The sequence below is a fragment of the Ornithorhynchus anatinus genome, chromosome 9 (genome assembly GCF_004115215.2).
Source record: "Ornithorhynchus anatinus isolate Pmale09 chromosome 9, mOrnAna1.pri.v4, whole genome shotgun sequence".
NCBI lineage: Eukaryota > Metazoa > Chordata > Mammalia > Monotremata > Ornithorhynchidae > Ornithorhynchus > Ornithorhynchus anatinus.
In genome coordinates this window covers 57,121,265-57,135,439 of record NC_041736.1, presented here as the reverse complement: position 1 = coordinate 57,135,439, position 14,175 = coordinate 57,121,265, and the positions used below count along the sequence as shown (strand labels likewise).

At 45.3% G+C, this 14,175-nt stretch overlaps 1 protein-coding gene across 9 annotated transcripts in view; it reads right to left on the bottom strand.

Annotated features, from left to right (window-relative positions):
* The window catches only part of CCDC88A (coiled-coil domain containing 88A), a 107,645-nt gene extending 95,058 nt beyond the window's left edge, over window positions 1–12,587 (bottom strand). For all 9 annotated transcript variants that reach the window (XM_029072069.2, XM_029072068.2, XM_029072070.2 and 6 more), the window contains exons 1-2: window positions 12,495–12,587; window positions 12,220–12,320 (exon numbers count right to left, since the gene is read on the bottom strand). In XM_029072069.2, coding sequence (XP_028927902.1) covers window positions 12,220–12,320; window positions 12,495–12,557 — 164 coding nt within the window. In that variant the 5' untranslated portion in view covers window positions 12,558–12,587. The remainder of the gene's footprint in view (window positions 1–12,219; window positions 12,321–12,494) is intronic.
* Window positions 12,588–14,175: the final 1,588 nt, after the last annotated feature.

Here is a 14,175-nt window from a genome sequence, read left to right as displayed (position 1 = left end):
ATGGTTCTCTCACAATCACTGAGTACACTGCTCTGCACACAGTAAGCACCACTGATCGATTGGGACTTGCCTAAGACCCTACTGCAGACACATGACCAAACTGGGAATAGAACCAAGATCCTCTGACACCTAACCCTGAACTCTTTCCATTACATCTCATTGCTTCTCACCCAGATCAGATCGAACTCTATAGTGCCGGGGGGGAGGGTGGGGAGAACAAGGGAGATGGGGGGGGACGGATGAGGGGGGCAGAAGCTGCCCCACCAGACCCCAAGCGAGGCCTCCTGACCAGCTCTTGAGCGAAGACAAGGGCTTGAGTGAGGCTAGAGAAAAAGAAGTATGGCTCCAACTCCAGAGAGTGCCTAAGCATGTTTCAGACTGCACCTGAATGGAAGGGAAAAATAGGATGTTCTTTTCCTGTCACGATTTGGAACTAGAGAGGGAAAACTAATGTCACTGTGTTTATATCAATCTGTTTGAAGTCAGGAGAATAACTATCGCAGAGTTAATTTTGTGGGAAAGAATAGGGTGTCCCAGCAAGACAGATGTTATGTTCCCAAGATCCGCCCTTTCCTCTCCACCCAAACGGCTACCTTACTATTACGGGCTCTCGTTATATCCCGGCTAGACTACTGTGTCAGCCTTCTCTCTGACCTCCCTTCCTCCTCTCTCGCCCCGCTCCGGTCTATTCTTCACTCCGCTGCCCGGCTCATCTTCCTGCAGAAACGATCTGGGCATGTCACTCCCCTTCTTAAACAACTCCAGTGGTTGCCTATCGACCTCCGCTCCAAACAAAAACTCCTCACTCTAGGCTTCGAGGCTCTCCATCACCTTGCCCCTTCCTACCTCTCCTCCCTTCTCTCTTTCTACCGCCCACCCCGCACGCTCCGCTCCTCTGCCGCCCACCTCCTCGCCGTCCCTCGGTCTCGCCCATCCCGCCGTCGACCCCCGGGTCACGTCCTCCCGCGGTCCCGGAACGCCCTCCCTCCTCACCTCCGCCAAACTGATTCTCTTTCCCTCTTCAAAACCTTACTTAAAAATCACCTCCTCCAAGAGGCGTTCCCAGACTGAGCTCCTCTTCCCCCTCTACTCCCTCTGCCATCCCCCCTTTACCTCTCCGCAGCTAAAGCCTCATTTTCCCCTTTTCCCTCTGCTCCTCCACCTCTCCCTTCCCATCCCCACAGCACTGTACTCGTCCGCTCAACTGTATATATTTTCGTTACCCTATTTATTTTGTTAATGAATTGTACATCGCCTTGATTCTATTTAGTTGCCACTGTTTTTACGAGATGTTCTTCCCCTTGACGCTGTTTATTGCCATCGTTCTTGTCTGTCCGTCTCCCCCGATTAGACTGTAAGCCCGTCAAACGGCAGGGACTGTCTCTATCTGTTGCCGACTTGTTCATCCCAAGCGCTTAGTACAGTGCTCTGCACATAGTAAGCGCTCAATAAATACTATTGAATGAATGAATGAATGAATGTTGCAAATTTTGCTAGTCACACTTTAAGGACATAGCATTTTGAGTAAAAAGGAACATATACTGCAGGCAGTTCTGTTATTAGTGCATCCAGGCTGGGAAGGTGGAGTGAGCAGGTAGCATAAACTACAGTCAACTAAGCAGTGAGTCACCATTTCCTGCTCCAAATGGAAAATAACACATGAGGTTAGAGAGATTGCTCGCTCATCTAAAATTTAAACTCCTTGTGACCATGGATGTGTCTATCAACTCTGTCATACTCTCCCAAGCGCTTTGTTCAGTGCTCTGCACATAGTAAGAGCTCAACAAATACACTGCTCGAATATGAGTTAGAGGTTATCGGTTTGGAAGCTTCAATCAGGAGTGCTGATCTCCGTGTTTTTTTAACCGGTAAAAATGGTCCAACAGATTTTTTCCAAAAAAATATTTCCAACAACACACTAAACTACATGAACTATGTATTATAAACTACGCAGTTTTAAAACAACTTCAGGAAGTATTGTCTGAAGTATGATTTTTCTGGGTATTTCAGCATAAAGAACACAAAAATGTCAAACCCTTAAAGTATATAATGTCCAGGTTTGGTCACTGTACATTTTAAAAGACTATAAAGGAACTGAAATGAGAGTCCAGAAAAAAGGCAAAAAAGATTAATAGGGTGGAAAATAGACCCTATGAGGATAGTTAAAGGCAACAAAGGCTATGAATAGCTTAACTGTCTTCCAATACATGATATGTATTTTATGGGAAAGATGTTGACTAGTTGTTCTCCCTTTTCGCAGACAAGCCAACAAATTAAAACAGGAGAGATTTTAGTTGCACATATGGAATACCTTAACTGTCAAGAAGATAAAACCGGGATAGGCTATTCAGGCAAGTCGTTAAGTCTCCAACCTAGAGGACCTTGATGGAAAAAAACATCTAAACATCTTAGATAAGTAAATCACTCACCTATCTGGAGACAGAAACCCTACCTGATGATATCCATTCCAACTGTATGATTCTACGCTGCGTACTGAACCCACTACCCTATTCTCCAGTGGCAGTGGTCCTTCCTGAAGAAGGAACATCTCAGAGGACCAACATGCCACGGGCAAATTCTTCGGTTCTCAGCTTCAGCTGGAAATCTAATGCAATTAAAACTTAAGTTGACTATTTTTATTCCCTTAATGGCCATCTTTAGAACAAGGACTTTAGAGGAAAGAACACCAGTTTTCCTCTAAAATACTTTTTAACATAATAAATACTAAACCCTTGGTTAATCACTTAAAATCTTACTATGAAAAAAATCACCAATTTTAATGTTTTCAGAAGTGTTCAAAATTATGACCATAAGATTCCATGCATTGACCTTGACTTGAATGAAATTAAATTTAAAACTGGTTTAGGAAAAACTGAGGTATTGTCCACGATGAAAAGATATTTATAACTAGTTGCAAAAGCTTCCTTAAATCTTTAGGCTGTCTTTACTCATAACTGTTTACACCCACTTTACCATAACCTGTGGGCTGCATTCTTGCCAAACCCAAGCTAAGAGGGAAAAAAAATTGGCATCATTGTCTAAAATAGGATAAGGAAGATAAAGGTTTGAAGGAGATCAGACTGTTTGGCTTGTAAAACTTTGAATAAAAGATCATATATGGCAGTAACAGAGAAAGGGGCAGAAACAGAGAACACACAACAGTCACGGGATATAATTCACAGACATTTAAAAACACAGTTGGAAAATACCCTTCACAACACAAAAGAGATTTCTGAAAAGCTCTGAAAAGGAAACGAGCATCCTTTAAATAGCGGTGACAGTCAGAAGACGTATTATAAAATACAAAAAGGCAGTGAAACTAATGTTTGTGATTTAACACTAAAGTTATTTTTTGAACACTGTAAAAACTAGTCATTTTAGCTCCTATGTCCTTTCGTAGATGATCCTACAACGGAAACAGTCCAAGTGATAGTCTCTTTGCTCTTTACCGACCTTAGACATTTTACCTAAATAAACAAACAAAGGAATATTAGGCTATTTTTTCCCCTCGGGTCTAAATTTAGCTTTTCAGGTGGTCTAAATTTTGACAGTGGTATATGAAACGAGAGCCCTAAACAGGCCTGAAAAAATTCACTTTCTTTGCTACAAATAATCCAAAAAGAATTAAACTTCCAACCAAATGGTTCAAGTTGTACGAAAACATTAAAGACTGTTTTCCCAAACACCTATTTGTCAGGACACTCCGTGAATATATAAACCACTTTCCTAAAGCTACTTTACTAACGAACTTGGCATATTACAGAAAGGAGCTTTAGATGAGTCATTTTCTACACAGACCGCATCCACAATAATGTTATGACACCTCTGGGCTCAACAGATATCTTTTCCCACCTGCTTGAATCTCACATGACAGACACAAGAAAATGTCACTCAAAGTGGTGATTTTTTTTGACAATCCTTAATAAGAGGTACTCTCTGATCCCTTCTAACTGGACTACTGGACATCCTATCCAATATGCTTATTGTGTACAAGAATCCATTGTTTGTAATATTTCAAATTTGCAATCTCAGTATTATTGTTCAGAGTCAAGAGAGTTATAAACTAAAGCCACCAAAAAGATGATGATGCCAATATCTTGGCTTGGGCACAGTCCCTTATGCAAATAAAAGAAGCTGGGTGGGATCAACATTGGTGCAAAGAAGCAACTACTCAAGGCTAGGCATCATCTCTTAGGACTCCAGGCACTTGGCTCGAGAGTGTTAGCACTTCAAGCCAAGTGTCAGGCCACGCAGCTTCAGGAAGTTTTCTAACTTCCTTAGAGCTGCTCTAATTGGATCCAATCCAAATAGCTGCTCCAAAGCCAAGGAGAAGAGAAGTAACTTGACTCTACGCCAATTAGAGCAGCAAGGGCGAAGCAGAAGCACTTCCACGCCTAGATGTCCGGGTTCCACTTCTCCCCACTCCCCATTTCCCTCCAACTCTCAGGCCCCTTGCCATGGTTTTTCAGTTTTGAGGGGCCCTCTAATCAGTCCTGCTCTTGGTCACCAGCACCCTTATTCTGACTTTAAGAAGAAAGGGTAGAGGCCACTGCCCTCCCTATCTTCAAAGTCCTTCTAAAAGCACTTAGAACAGCACTCTGCCCACAGTGGGTGCTCAATCAGTACCATTGATTAATTGATTGATTGAGACACCCCCACCTCCTCCAGGAGGCCTTCCCTGTTTCACCTGGATTCTTCTCCCCCTCCCCTTCCCTTCCACACCACCTAAGATTTGAAAACTCCCTCTATCACCTGGATTCTTCTCCCCCTCCCCTTCCCTTCCACACCACCTAAGATTTGAGAACTCCCTCTATCCCAGCTCAATAGCTGTTTGTGTCCATAGTTTTTCATTCTGTTGCTTCCTCTACCTGTGATTTATTTTAGGGCATGACTCCTCCTTAGGAATGTAGGGGGTTCTATCTGCTGATGCTATCGTACTCTCCCAAGCACTTAGTCCAGTGTTCTGCCTACAGTATGCTCTCAATCAGTGCTGTTGACAGACTATCCTGCCCACAGGAGTCAGGGACCCTAGCCTTGCCCTGGAAGAGTTTATGATCCGTGGGCAGAGTGATTGAGCAGCCTGCCTTCCCTTCGCAGGGCACGGCTCACCTTCCCAGAGGTCACCGGTGCCATAAAAAGACCCCGAACCCACTTAGTGCCGGGCTGGATGCCAGGAAATTGGAAGTGGCACCAGCGGGATCCTGCTCTCTGGGCGCTCCTCTAGACTGTAAGCTTGCTGTGAGCAAAGAATGTTTGTTGTTATACCTTCCTCTCCCAACGCTTAGTACAGTGCTCGGCACACAGTAAATGCTCAGCAGATACAACTGACAATTGACTGACAAGCTCCGAAGAAGTGTAAGACTCTAGTTTTCAATCATCCCTTTCAGCTGGAGAGAATGAGCTGAGAGGAAAGTAGGGTAAAGATATGGTTCAACACTACAGACTGAATATAAAGAAAAGATATTTAAAAGCACTCGGGTACACTTACAAACGATACTGTGCAATTCAGCTATTTTAATTAATACAAGAATGAGGGACTGCTCGCTAGCAATTTTTTTATATGAAAAGTTGAAAAAACGTTAAGCATCTGCAAAGAGGAGGCATTTAATGCACTTCAACCGTCTCTGTGTGCTGTTTCTAATCCGGGTATCCCAAATGTGCCTTCACCTAACATTCTCAGAATATCTGTATCCTAACTGTAGTGGGTTTTGGCATGAGTGTCAAAATGAAGACTCTGATATGGTTGTAAGCACTTGTAATGGAAATCTCCTTCCCTTAGAAATGAATAAGAGTAAGATCTACTCTTATCTGTCTTGGGTAGTTTAGATGACACCTTCATGCAAGATAGGAATTAATAAGGCATGCCAACTTTTCACTTGTAGCATGAGGACGGGGCAGAGGTAAAAGTGTGGAAAAGAGAAAACCGGGAAAGAGAAAGGAAGGAAAGGGAAACTCCCTTCCTCTTCATATCCAACAGACCATCACTCTCTCTATTCTCGAAGTCCTACTCAAAAATATCTCCTCCTTCCCTAACTGGCCTCTTATTTTCCCACACTATTCTCCCTCCCTTCTGTGTCCCCTTTGCACTTGTGTCCCTCTAGACTGTAAGCTCGTTGTGGGCGGGGAATGTGTCTATTATTATATCGTACTCTCCTAAGCGCTTATTCGATTAACTGACTGGGTTTGTACACCCTAGGCATTGAGAGTCACGCCACCTCCGATCCTAGGGCAGTTAAGTGCATATCCTTACCCATATCCATAACCATCTGTAATTCATTTTAATGTCCATCCCCCTCATTAGACCATGAGCTCCTTGAGGGCCAAGACTGTCTCTACCAATTCCACTGTACCCTTTCCTGAACTTACTACTGTGCTGTGCATCCAGAAAGCACTCAATACAACCCATTCCTTGGAGGAAGCTCCTCCACTGCTGTCACAGCTGACGCTGCCAGCCAAAAGGCAGCAACTCTAACCCCAGCCCGGGTCAGCCTGGCTGAGCTGCCATTCAGGAGGCGGTGGCAACTGTTGACGATTTCAGGCTTGGAAGGGGCACAGGGGCTGCGCAGACTGGCCCCTGCAGTGGCTCCGCAGACCAGACATCCTCCTCGAACGCTGACGGTCCGTGGTTCGAGTGTGAGGCAGGTGTACGGCTTGTCCTCACTGGATTCCAGGGACTTCTGGCCTGATCCTGGAGCCCGGGGAGGACAAGGGGAATCCCCCAGATGCCCAGACCGATAGGGACACCACAGCCTGCCCAGCAGGGGCAAAAAGAGATGTCAACATTTTGACTCTACTTTTGGACCTTTTCCGGGTTCAGTGGGTGGGGCTAGCTTGGGCTGACTACCTTGTCCAAAAGCTTACAGGGGTGAAGCTAGTGATTTGACTATTCCGTGCCAGACTCATGGGGGTAATGGCTCTCCTTGCCTACTTGAACCTTGAATCCCTGCCATAAATCAGCATAAAGAGTCTATGAATCCACTAATAGCAATGGAAAAAGCAGAGTATCAAATTATTAATCCTCATCACCACTGATGGCATATAATGAGCATTTACTGGGTGCAGAGCATTGTACTATGCCCTTAGGAGACTATAGTCCAAAAGAGCTGGCAGACACACTCCCTGCCCACAGTGAGCTTACAGTCTAGTCAGGGAGACAGATGTTCTTATAATTTATAATCACAGTCTTCTTTCAAGACTCTTAAGTGTCAACCGGGGATGGAACATTTACGGACCAATTTCCAGAAACACATGACTAATCATCATGCATTTTATAAAGTCTGTATGCTCGTGATATGCAGGGGGCGTCTCTGCTAATTCTGTCGCACTGAACTCTCCCAAGCGCTTAGTACATTGCTCCGCACATAATAAGTGCTCAATAAATACCACTGGATTGATTATAAAGCCAATGTATGAGTAGAGTTAAAAAATCACTGCAATGCACCACAATGTAAATAATCACTAAAGAGCAGTCTTCAGTCTGTAAGCAACTTGTATTTTTCCACTGGCACTGAAGCCTTGAAAATATTCCTTGTTTCTGATGCAGGCAAGGAAGGTGGGTAGTAAAAATAATATTATTATGAACTTTGTGGTACTAAAGCCACTTCTGACTTTACAATTCCCAAATAAATTCCTGAGTAAGTAATATTCACATTTGATCTGAGACTCCCGGAAACGTTCGGGGTAATGATCATTTCTCATGCCACTCTGAGTCGAGGAAATATCGGAAGGCCTCAGCTAATTGCAGAAGTAGACAAATGTCTGGCTGCTCATAGAGCCAGTCATTTTGAATTTCTCAATCGTTCTCCAATAATGGAGAATAAGGGCAAAATCACAAGCTCTTACAGGAAGAGTTGCCTAAAGAAGTCTATGATTCATCTTTAAAATACTAAATTCCAGGTGAACAGACTAAGTAGTAAGGCCAGGCACACTATAAAGATTAAAAAACACCCCACGTCAAATCTGAAAAAAGTCCACCTTCTCAAACTACAAAGTGGTATTAAAAAAAACAAAACCTATTGAGAGTCTGTCTATTCTCTCCCCTCTGAAGAAGAGCACGGGGGGGCCACAACATCTCAAAGGCAGACTACCCAGAGATTTGTGTGGTTTCTACCACAGAAATGGGTAGATTCCTAACCCCGGATTACAGGGCACAGAGATTTATATGTTGAACCCGTACAGCACTGCAATCACTTCTGGGTGACATAACAACATAACACCATTTGGGGGTGGAACAGATGGCAACAAGCTGAGAGGCAGCGTGGTAGAGTGGACAGGACTTGGGCCTGGGAGTCAGAAGGACCTGGGTTCTAATTCCGGTTCTGCCACTTGTCTACTGGGTGACCCTGGGCAAGTCACTTCAATTCCCCTATGCCTCAGGTTCCTCCTCTGTAAAATGGGGATTAAGACTGTGAGCCTCATGCGGGGCATGGACTGCTTCCAACCTGATTAGTTTGTCATCTATCCCAACGTTTAGTGCAGTGCCTGACACTTAGTAACTGCTTAACAAATACCATTTGTTAAAAAAGGAAAAGCAAAAAAAGGGAAAGTAAGGCTAATATAGTCAAAAGGGAAGCACCAACGGCTTCCCGTAGAACACTTTGCATTAGGAAAAATTTTAAATAATATCATGAGATTATTATACTTTTTATATTCTATGAGGCTATCGGCCAAGACTGCCTAGGGTCCGAATAAAGTTTTGAAAGAAACTTTCTACTGAAAATACCCCTTTTGGTCCAAACTCTGGCACCAAGTTGGCAGTAGTGAAGAGACTGTACTGTACAAACAAGGCTGATATATTTGAGGCCATATGCCATTATTCCAACTTCAATGCTCTCTTCAGATACTTTGATTTCAGCACTTGCACAAATAACTAATAGTATAATAGTACTTCAGTCTTTTCCCTTTTCAGCCCTGGCCTAAACTCTTCACACTGCCATCAGGCGAGCTTAAGAACAGTTTACAGAATCTAGGGAAAATAAGTGACTGAAGGCTATGGAGAGCAAAGCAGCTCCATATTCAGCAGCTGCCAATTCGACATATTCCCAGATCAATAGCTAGATATTTTTTACAGGAATCGATCAAGCAATAGTATTTACTGAGCGCTTACTATGTGCAAAGCACGGTAGTAAGCGCATGGGAGAGTACAACTGAACTGTCAGATACATTTTGTATGCAAATGGAAAATACCGCCAGCCCATCGCCAGCCCATCAACCTAAATGCTCTGCCTCGTACCATCGTCTGTCTAGATGGAGAGACATCTAGACTGTAAGCTTGTTTTGGGCAGGGTGCGTGTCTACCAATTCTGGTGGACTGTACTCTCCCAAGGGCTTAGTACAGTGCTCTGCACACAGTATGGACTCAATAAATAGCACTGATTGATCGGTTTCCCTTCTTCCTGCACTGCAGCCCCTTTGGCTAATAAGGAAGATTTGGTTAGAGGCATTAAAAACAAACACATTCTGCATTTTATTTCTTAAGCTGGTGAGGGCTTTGCCAGTTCAGTCCCGACCATGAGAAACATCTGTATATAACAGTGCAGCGATACTCGATAAACTCCCAGCTTCATTTTCGATGTGCTTATTTGTGAAGAGTGTAACACATGCTATTTTGGGGTTACTGAAATTAAGGAAACTAAAGATAACTAATGAGTGACTTCTCACAGTTCAAAAGCAAGCTCAATACAGAGGGCTGGTAGAAACGTTCCCTGCCTGCGACGAGCTTACAGTCTAGAGGGGGAAACAGATATTAATATAAATCATTCACAATATATAATTTCAAAGCACCTATGTGTTACTTAGAAAACTTGTAAGCGATTTGTGCCAATGCCACCTATCATTGGTAAGCCAGAGAAAAAGTAAAAATGAAGAAAAATGAATTTCATATTAATGTCTGTCTTCCCCTCTGGGCTTTAAGCTCACTGGGGGCATGGAATGTGCCTGTTTACTGTTGTACTGTACTCACCCAGGCGCTTAGTACAATGCTCTGCACATGCTAAGCACTCAGTAAATACAACCAAATGTTGTTTTGAAGCATTTGAATAAAGGGAAAATGTTTAGTGCTATATTAAAATAGAGGTGAGTACTTTTTGAAAGCCCCCATCCATGACAATTTAGGAACTCTTAAGGGAAACTGAACTAAAGCTAAAATTAGATTTGGAAAAACAACCTGTACTTCTAAAGAAAAATAAAAACCATTACTGTGTTTTGAGACGCCATTATTTCCAAAGCTAAATGCCAGCTAAATGCCCGGCAGTTTAAAACTATAGTCAGAGAAAAATGTGTTACCAGCTTCTCTTGCTCAAAACCATAGCCAGAACTCAGCAGAGTCTCAAAACCCTTATATTCAAAAGAAACGAAAAGAAAAAATGTCAAACAGGGATGAAAGGAAGTGGAATTTCCAAGTCAAAGAAGAAACCAAATTGCTTCAGAGTAGATCTTTCTGGGATTGAATACACCACATTTTTTAGTCTCCCTTGCATAGGGTCAAAATTTTATCAATATTCAGTTAGAATGAAAGCTATTTTATTAAGAACAAATAGGGAACAGCATCATCACAGCCTCACATCCTGTCATGTGTTCACCTTACTATTGAATTTCATTTCATTGTCTTATCTACTTTCCCAAAATATTGGAAATCTTAATTTTTTGTAAAGTTTCCACAAATCTTCTGTTTAAGCATTTAGTTTTCAGTAACTGAAAATAAAATTATAAATCATAGCTCCCTTTAAACAAACAAAAAACAAAGTATCCTCATACTGCTGATCTAGAGATCTACAATGTAATTTTTAAAAATAAATTTAAAATAATATACTTTTAAACTCTTAAATGTTTCCAGACGATATTTCTTAAATCCCTGCATCTTTAGGAAATATGTTACATTACCTAAAACGTTATTTTTCATAAGGGATGTTCATTTTTTTTTTTTACTGTCACTGTTGTTTCTATATAGGCTTCTTATAACAAAACAATGTCATTTGGTGCAGTATTAGCAATCATAATTCTTCAGACCTAAGCAACGCATTTTGACAAATGGTATTTCAACAATATGGCCTGAAAATGGAGCCGAAAATTGCTTTTTGAGTATACACATGGCCTACCCTTGAGGAGTATTTTGCTTCAAGTTATCACTGGCACCTTTTTTCGATAGACGTAAATTCATGCCCACTTTTTAGGCTGCATTCCTACAAAACAGCATTCTTGAACTAGCCAATGTTCTGCTCCGCACAGTTATTAATGAAGCATTATATTCCACTATAGAGTGGGTGTCACTGCCTTGAAATCAAATGGTTTTAGTTTGTAGTGCTCAGACCTTTCTTACTAGATCAAAATTAAAATGACCACTGCTATACCTTTAACACGAGCATTTATTTCCTGAAGCATCCAAACAGTGTCAAAATTTTCTGATTTTCACCAGTGGTGCAATTTCAAAGAGTAGTTCTCACCAATGAAATTTCCATTCGTTCTAACTACAGAAATACCTTCTAGAGTTTAATTTGATCCCCAGGCTATGACTGTCAGGGACAAAGACCACTTAACTGTTAAACCCATTAACTGGATGGGATCAAAATCTCCTTTATGTACCCTTTCGAAACTTTACCGACGTTTCTTCAAAATGTATCCCCCTTGACATGCACGGTGTGCCTCACAATGTGAGGACCGCACCATTTTTACAAGCGCTTACACAACTTGCTGAAAATCACATCCTGGACGGTCTTCTCACCCACCCGATCTACGGTTTGAAATTCTACCCTCCGAAATCCGTTATTAGTTTCCCAGATTGAAACTGCGAACCATTCGTTTCAGGCGCTGCACTTGAAGGGCAAGGCGAACGCAACAGATCCATACGAAAATCAAATCCGTCCCTTTTCCACCTAAACCCAGCCCTTCCCTTTTAGCATCTGCATTCCAAGGTGGCATAAGAGAATTTGAATTGGCTTTCCTGCGTTTACGGCGATGAGACAAAGCACGAGTCTCCTTTTAAGATGGAAAGTCGCTTTTCCGTAATTATAAGAGGGGGGGGCCCTCCTTAAAAAAAAAAAAAAAGAAGACTGCAGTGGCAACAAATGGCACAGAAAATGGGTGATACGGGGGGGTCCAGGGCTTGAACCCCATGGGACCCCTCTGGCCAAAAAAGCTGTCTCCTGCTCTGACACTTTTGCAAGCCCAAAACGAGGACTCTACTAGAAAGGAAGATGTCCAAAAGAGGAGCGAGGCACTTACATTTGCAGCATGACCTGGTTCAAGAATATGCCATCGACCAATGCCACATATTCATCCAGGTTGGTCCCGTTTCCCGCGGCCAGAGGTCCAAACGTTTTCACCTGGAACAGAAGGATCACCATCACGACACTAACTCCCACCTCCGTCTCTGCAGCGGGGCTCCATCCTCCCACAAATAATGCAGTGGAAGTGCAAACAGAAGACATATGTGTGCATTTATATATATCTATATATATATATACGTATATATATGTAAAAATCTATCAATGACTTACCCAAGTGACCAAGGGGCTGGACATGAATTGCTCCAGAAGGGGGGTGAAAACCTCGCTCTCCATTTTTACAGCTTAAAGGATGGTTAAAAGGAAATCCCGAACCCCTCCTCCAGAACAATAATAACGGGGGGGGGGGGGAAAGGGAGAGGGAGAGGCCGGGGGAATCGGTGAGGAGGTCCCTAAATATGGAAGCGATGGGCAGAAATCAATGAAACTCCCTTTCCAGAGGCCCGGGGGCCGATGCCCATGGTGGGAGGGGAGAGGGAATCCTCTCCCTCCTCAAAGAGCCAGAGGGAAGGAGCCGAAATCCCGGGGAATTGGGTTCAGGGGGCTCCGAGGGGGGCAGTCCGGGCTCCAGACGTCCGCGGAGGGCGAGGAGGGGCAGGAAAAGGGCATCTGGGGAGGGAGGGGAAGGAGGAAGGGGCTGCGGCCGAGGAGACAAAAAGCCCTTCGAGCCTCTCCGGCTCCAGGAGGGCCAATTCCACTCCAAATTCCCCCGCAGGGGTGGAAGCCCGGGGGCAAGGCCGAGGGGGCAAACGGCCCTGCCGCCGGGGCCCTGGGGCCAGGGGTGGCAAGGACCTGCCGCCTCCGCCCCCCGGGGCCCGTCCAGGGGCTGGGCGAGGCTTCTCCCTCCGCCCCCCGATCGCCCTCCACCCCGGTCCTGGCCGCAGGGGGGTGGGGATGCGCTGCCCTATGGTGCCCTCGGCCCCTGCGGGGAGCGTCGGGGGCCAACGCCAGCCGAGCCAGCCGAGCCCGCCGCCGCCGCTGCCAGCGCCGCCGCCGCCGCCGCCGCCGCCTCCTGCCCGTCAGGGGGAGCGGGAGTAACGGCCGCCGAACCGCAGAGCCGCATCACCCTCCGCCCCCCGCCTCAGCCCGGCCACACCAAAGGCAGCGCGTGCCGGCTCCCTCCGCGCCGGATATCCCTCCGCCTCCCCGCGCCCGGACTCTGGATTGGGGGAGAGGGAAACCGCTGCATGAGCGCGCGCCCGGCGGGGGGCGCGCGACCGGCGGGGGGGGCGCGCCTCCTGGGCGGCGCACGCGCCGCAGCTGCCGCAGGCCGCCGCCGCCGCCGCCTCAGCACACGGGGCCGGGGGGGACCCTCATGGTGTCACCCACCCACCACCCCCTGTTGTCGCACAGCCACCCCCTCAGGGGGTCACACCCACCATCCTCAGGGGGTCACCCCCCCGCCCCCCCTCCCCTTGTTGTCACATCCCCTCGGGGGCCTCCCTGCTGCCCTTCATCTCCTCACGAGGGGCGACCCCGAACCCCCTTTTCCTGACAGGATGACAGACCCACTTTTCTCTTTTTCCACAGCCAAACGGCTGAAACCGCGCCCCGGGGAGCCACAAACGAGCTATTTTTTTCTTCTTTTATCATTCATCCCATCGGATTTGTGGAGCGCTTACGGAGTGTGAAGCGCTTAGGGAGAGTACGCTCTAACAATAAGCAGACACAGTCCCTCCTTCTACACAGCAATCGCCCAAATCCCGAGAATGATTTCTTTTCCCCCCTGAAGATGAATATTTTTCCCCTGAAAATGGTACGAGCCCACAAGGTTTAGAGCAGCAAAATCGTTTCGACGCTGCAATGTTCCCGCTAGGGAGGCTGCGAGGCATCGTGGAAATCAGGGTTTCCAGTCATTGGTTCAGTCTATTTTCTCCTCAAAATTTTCCAGGGA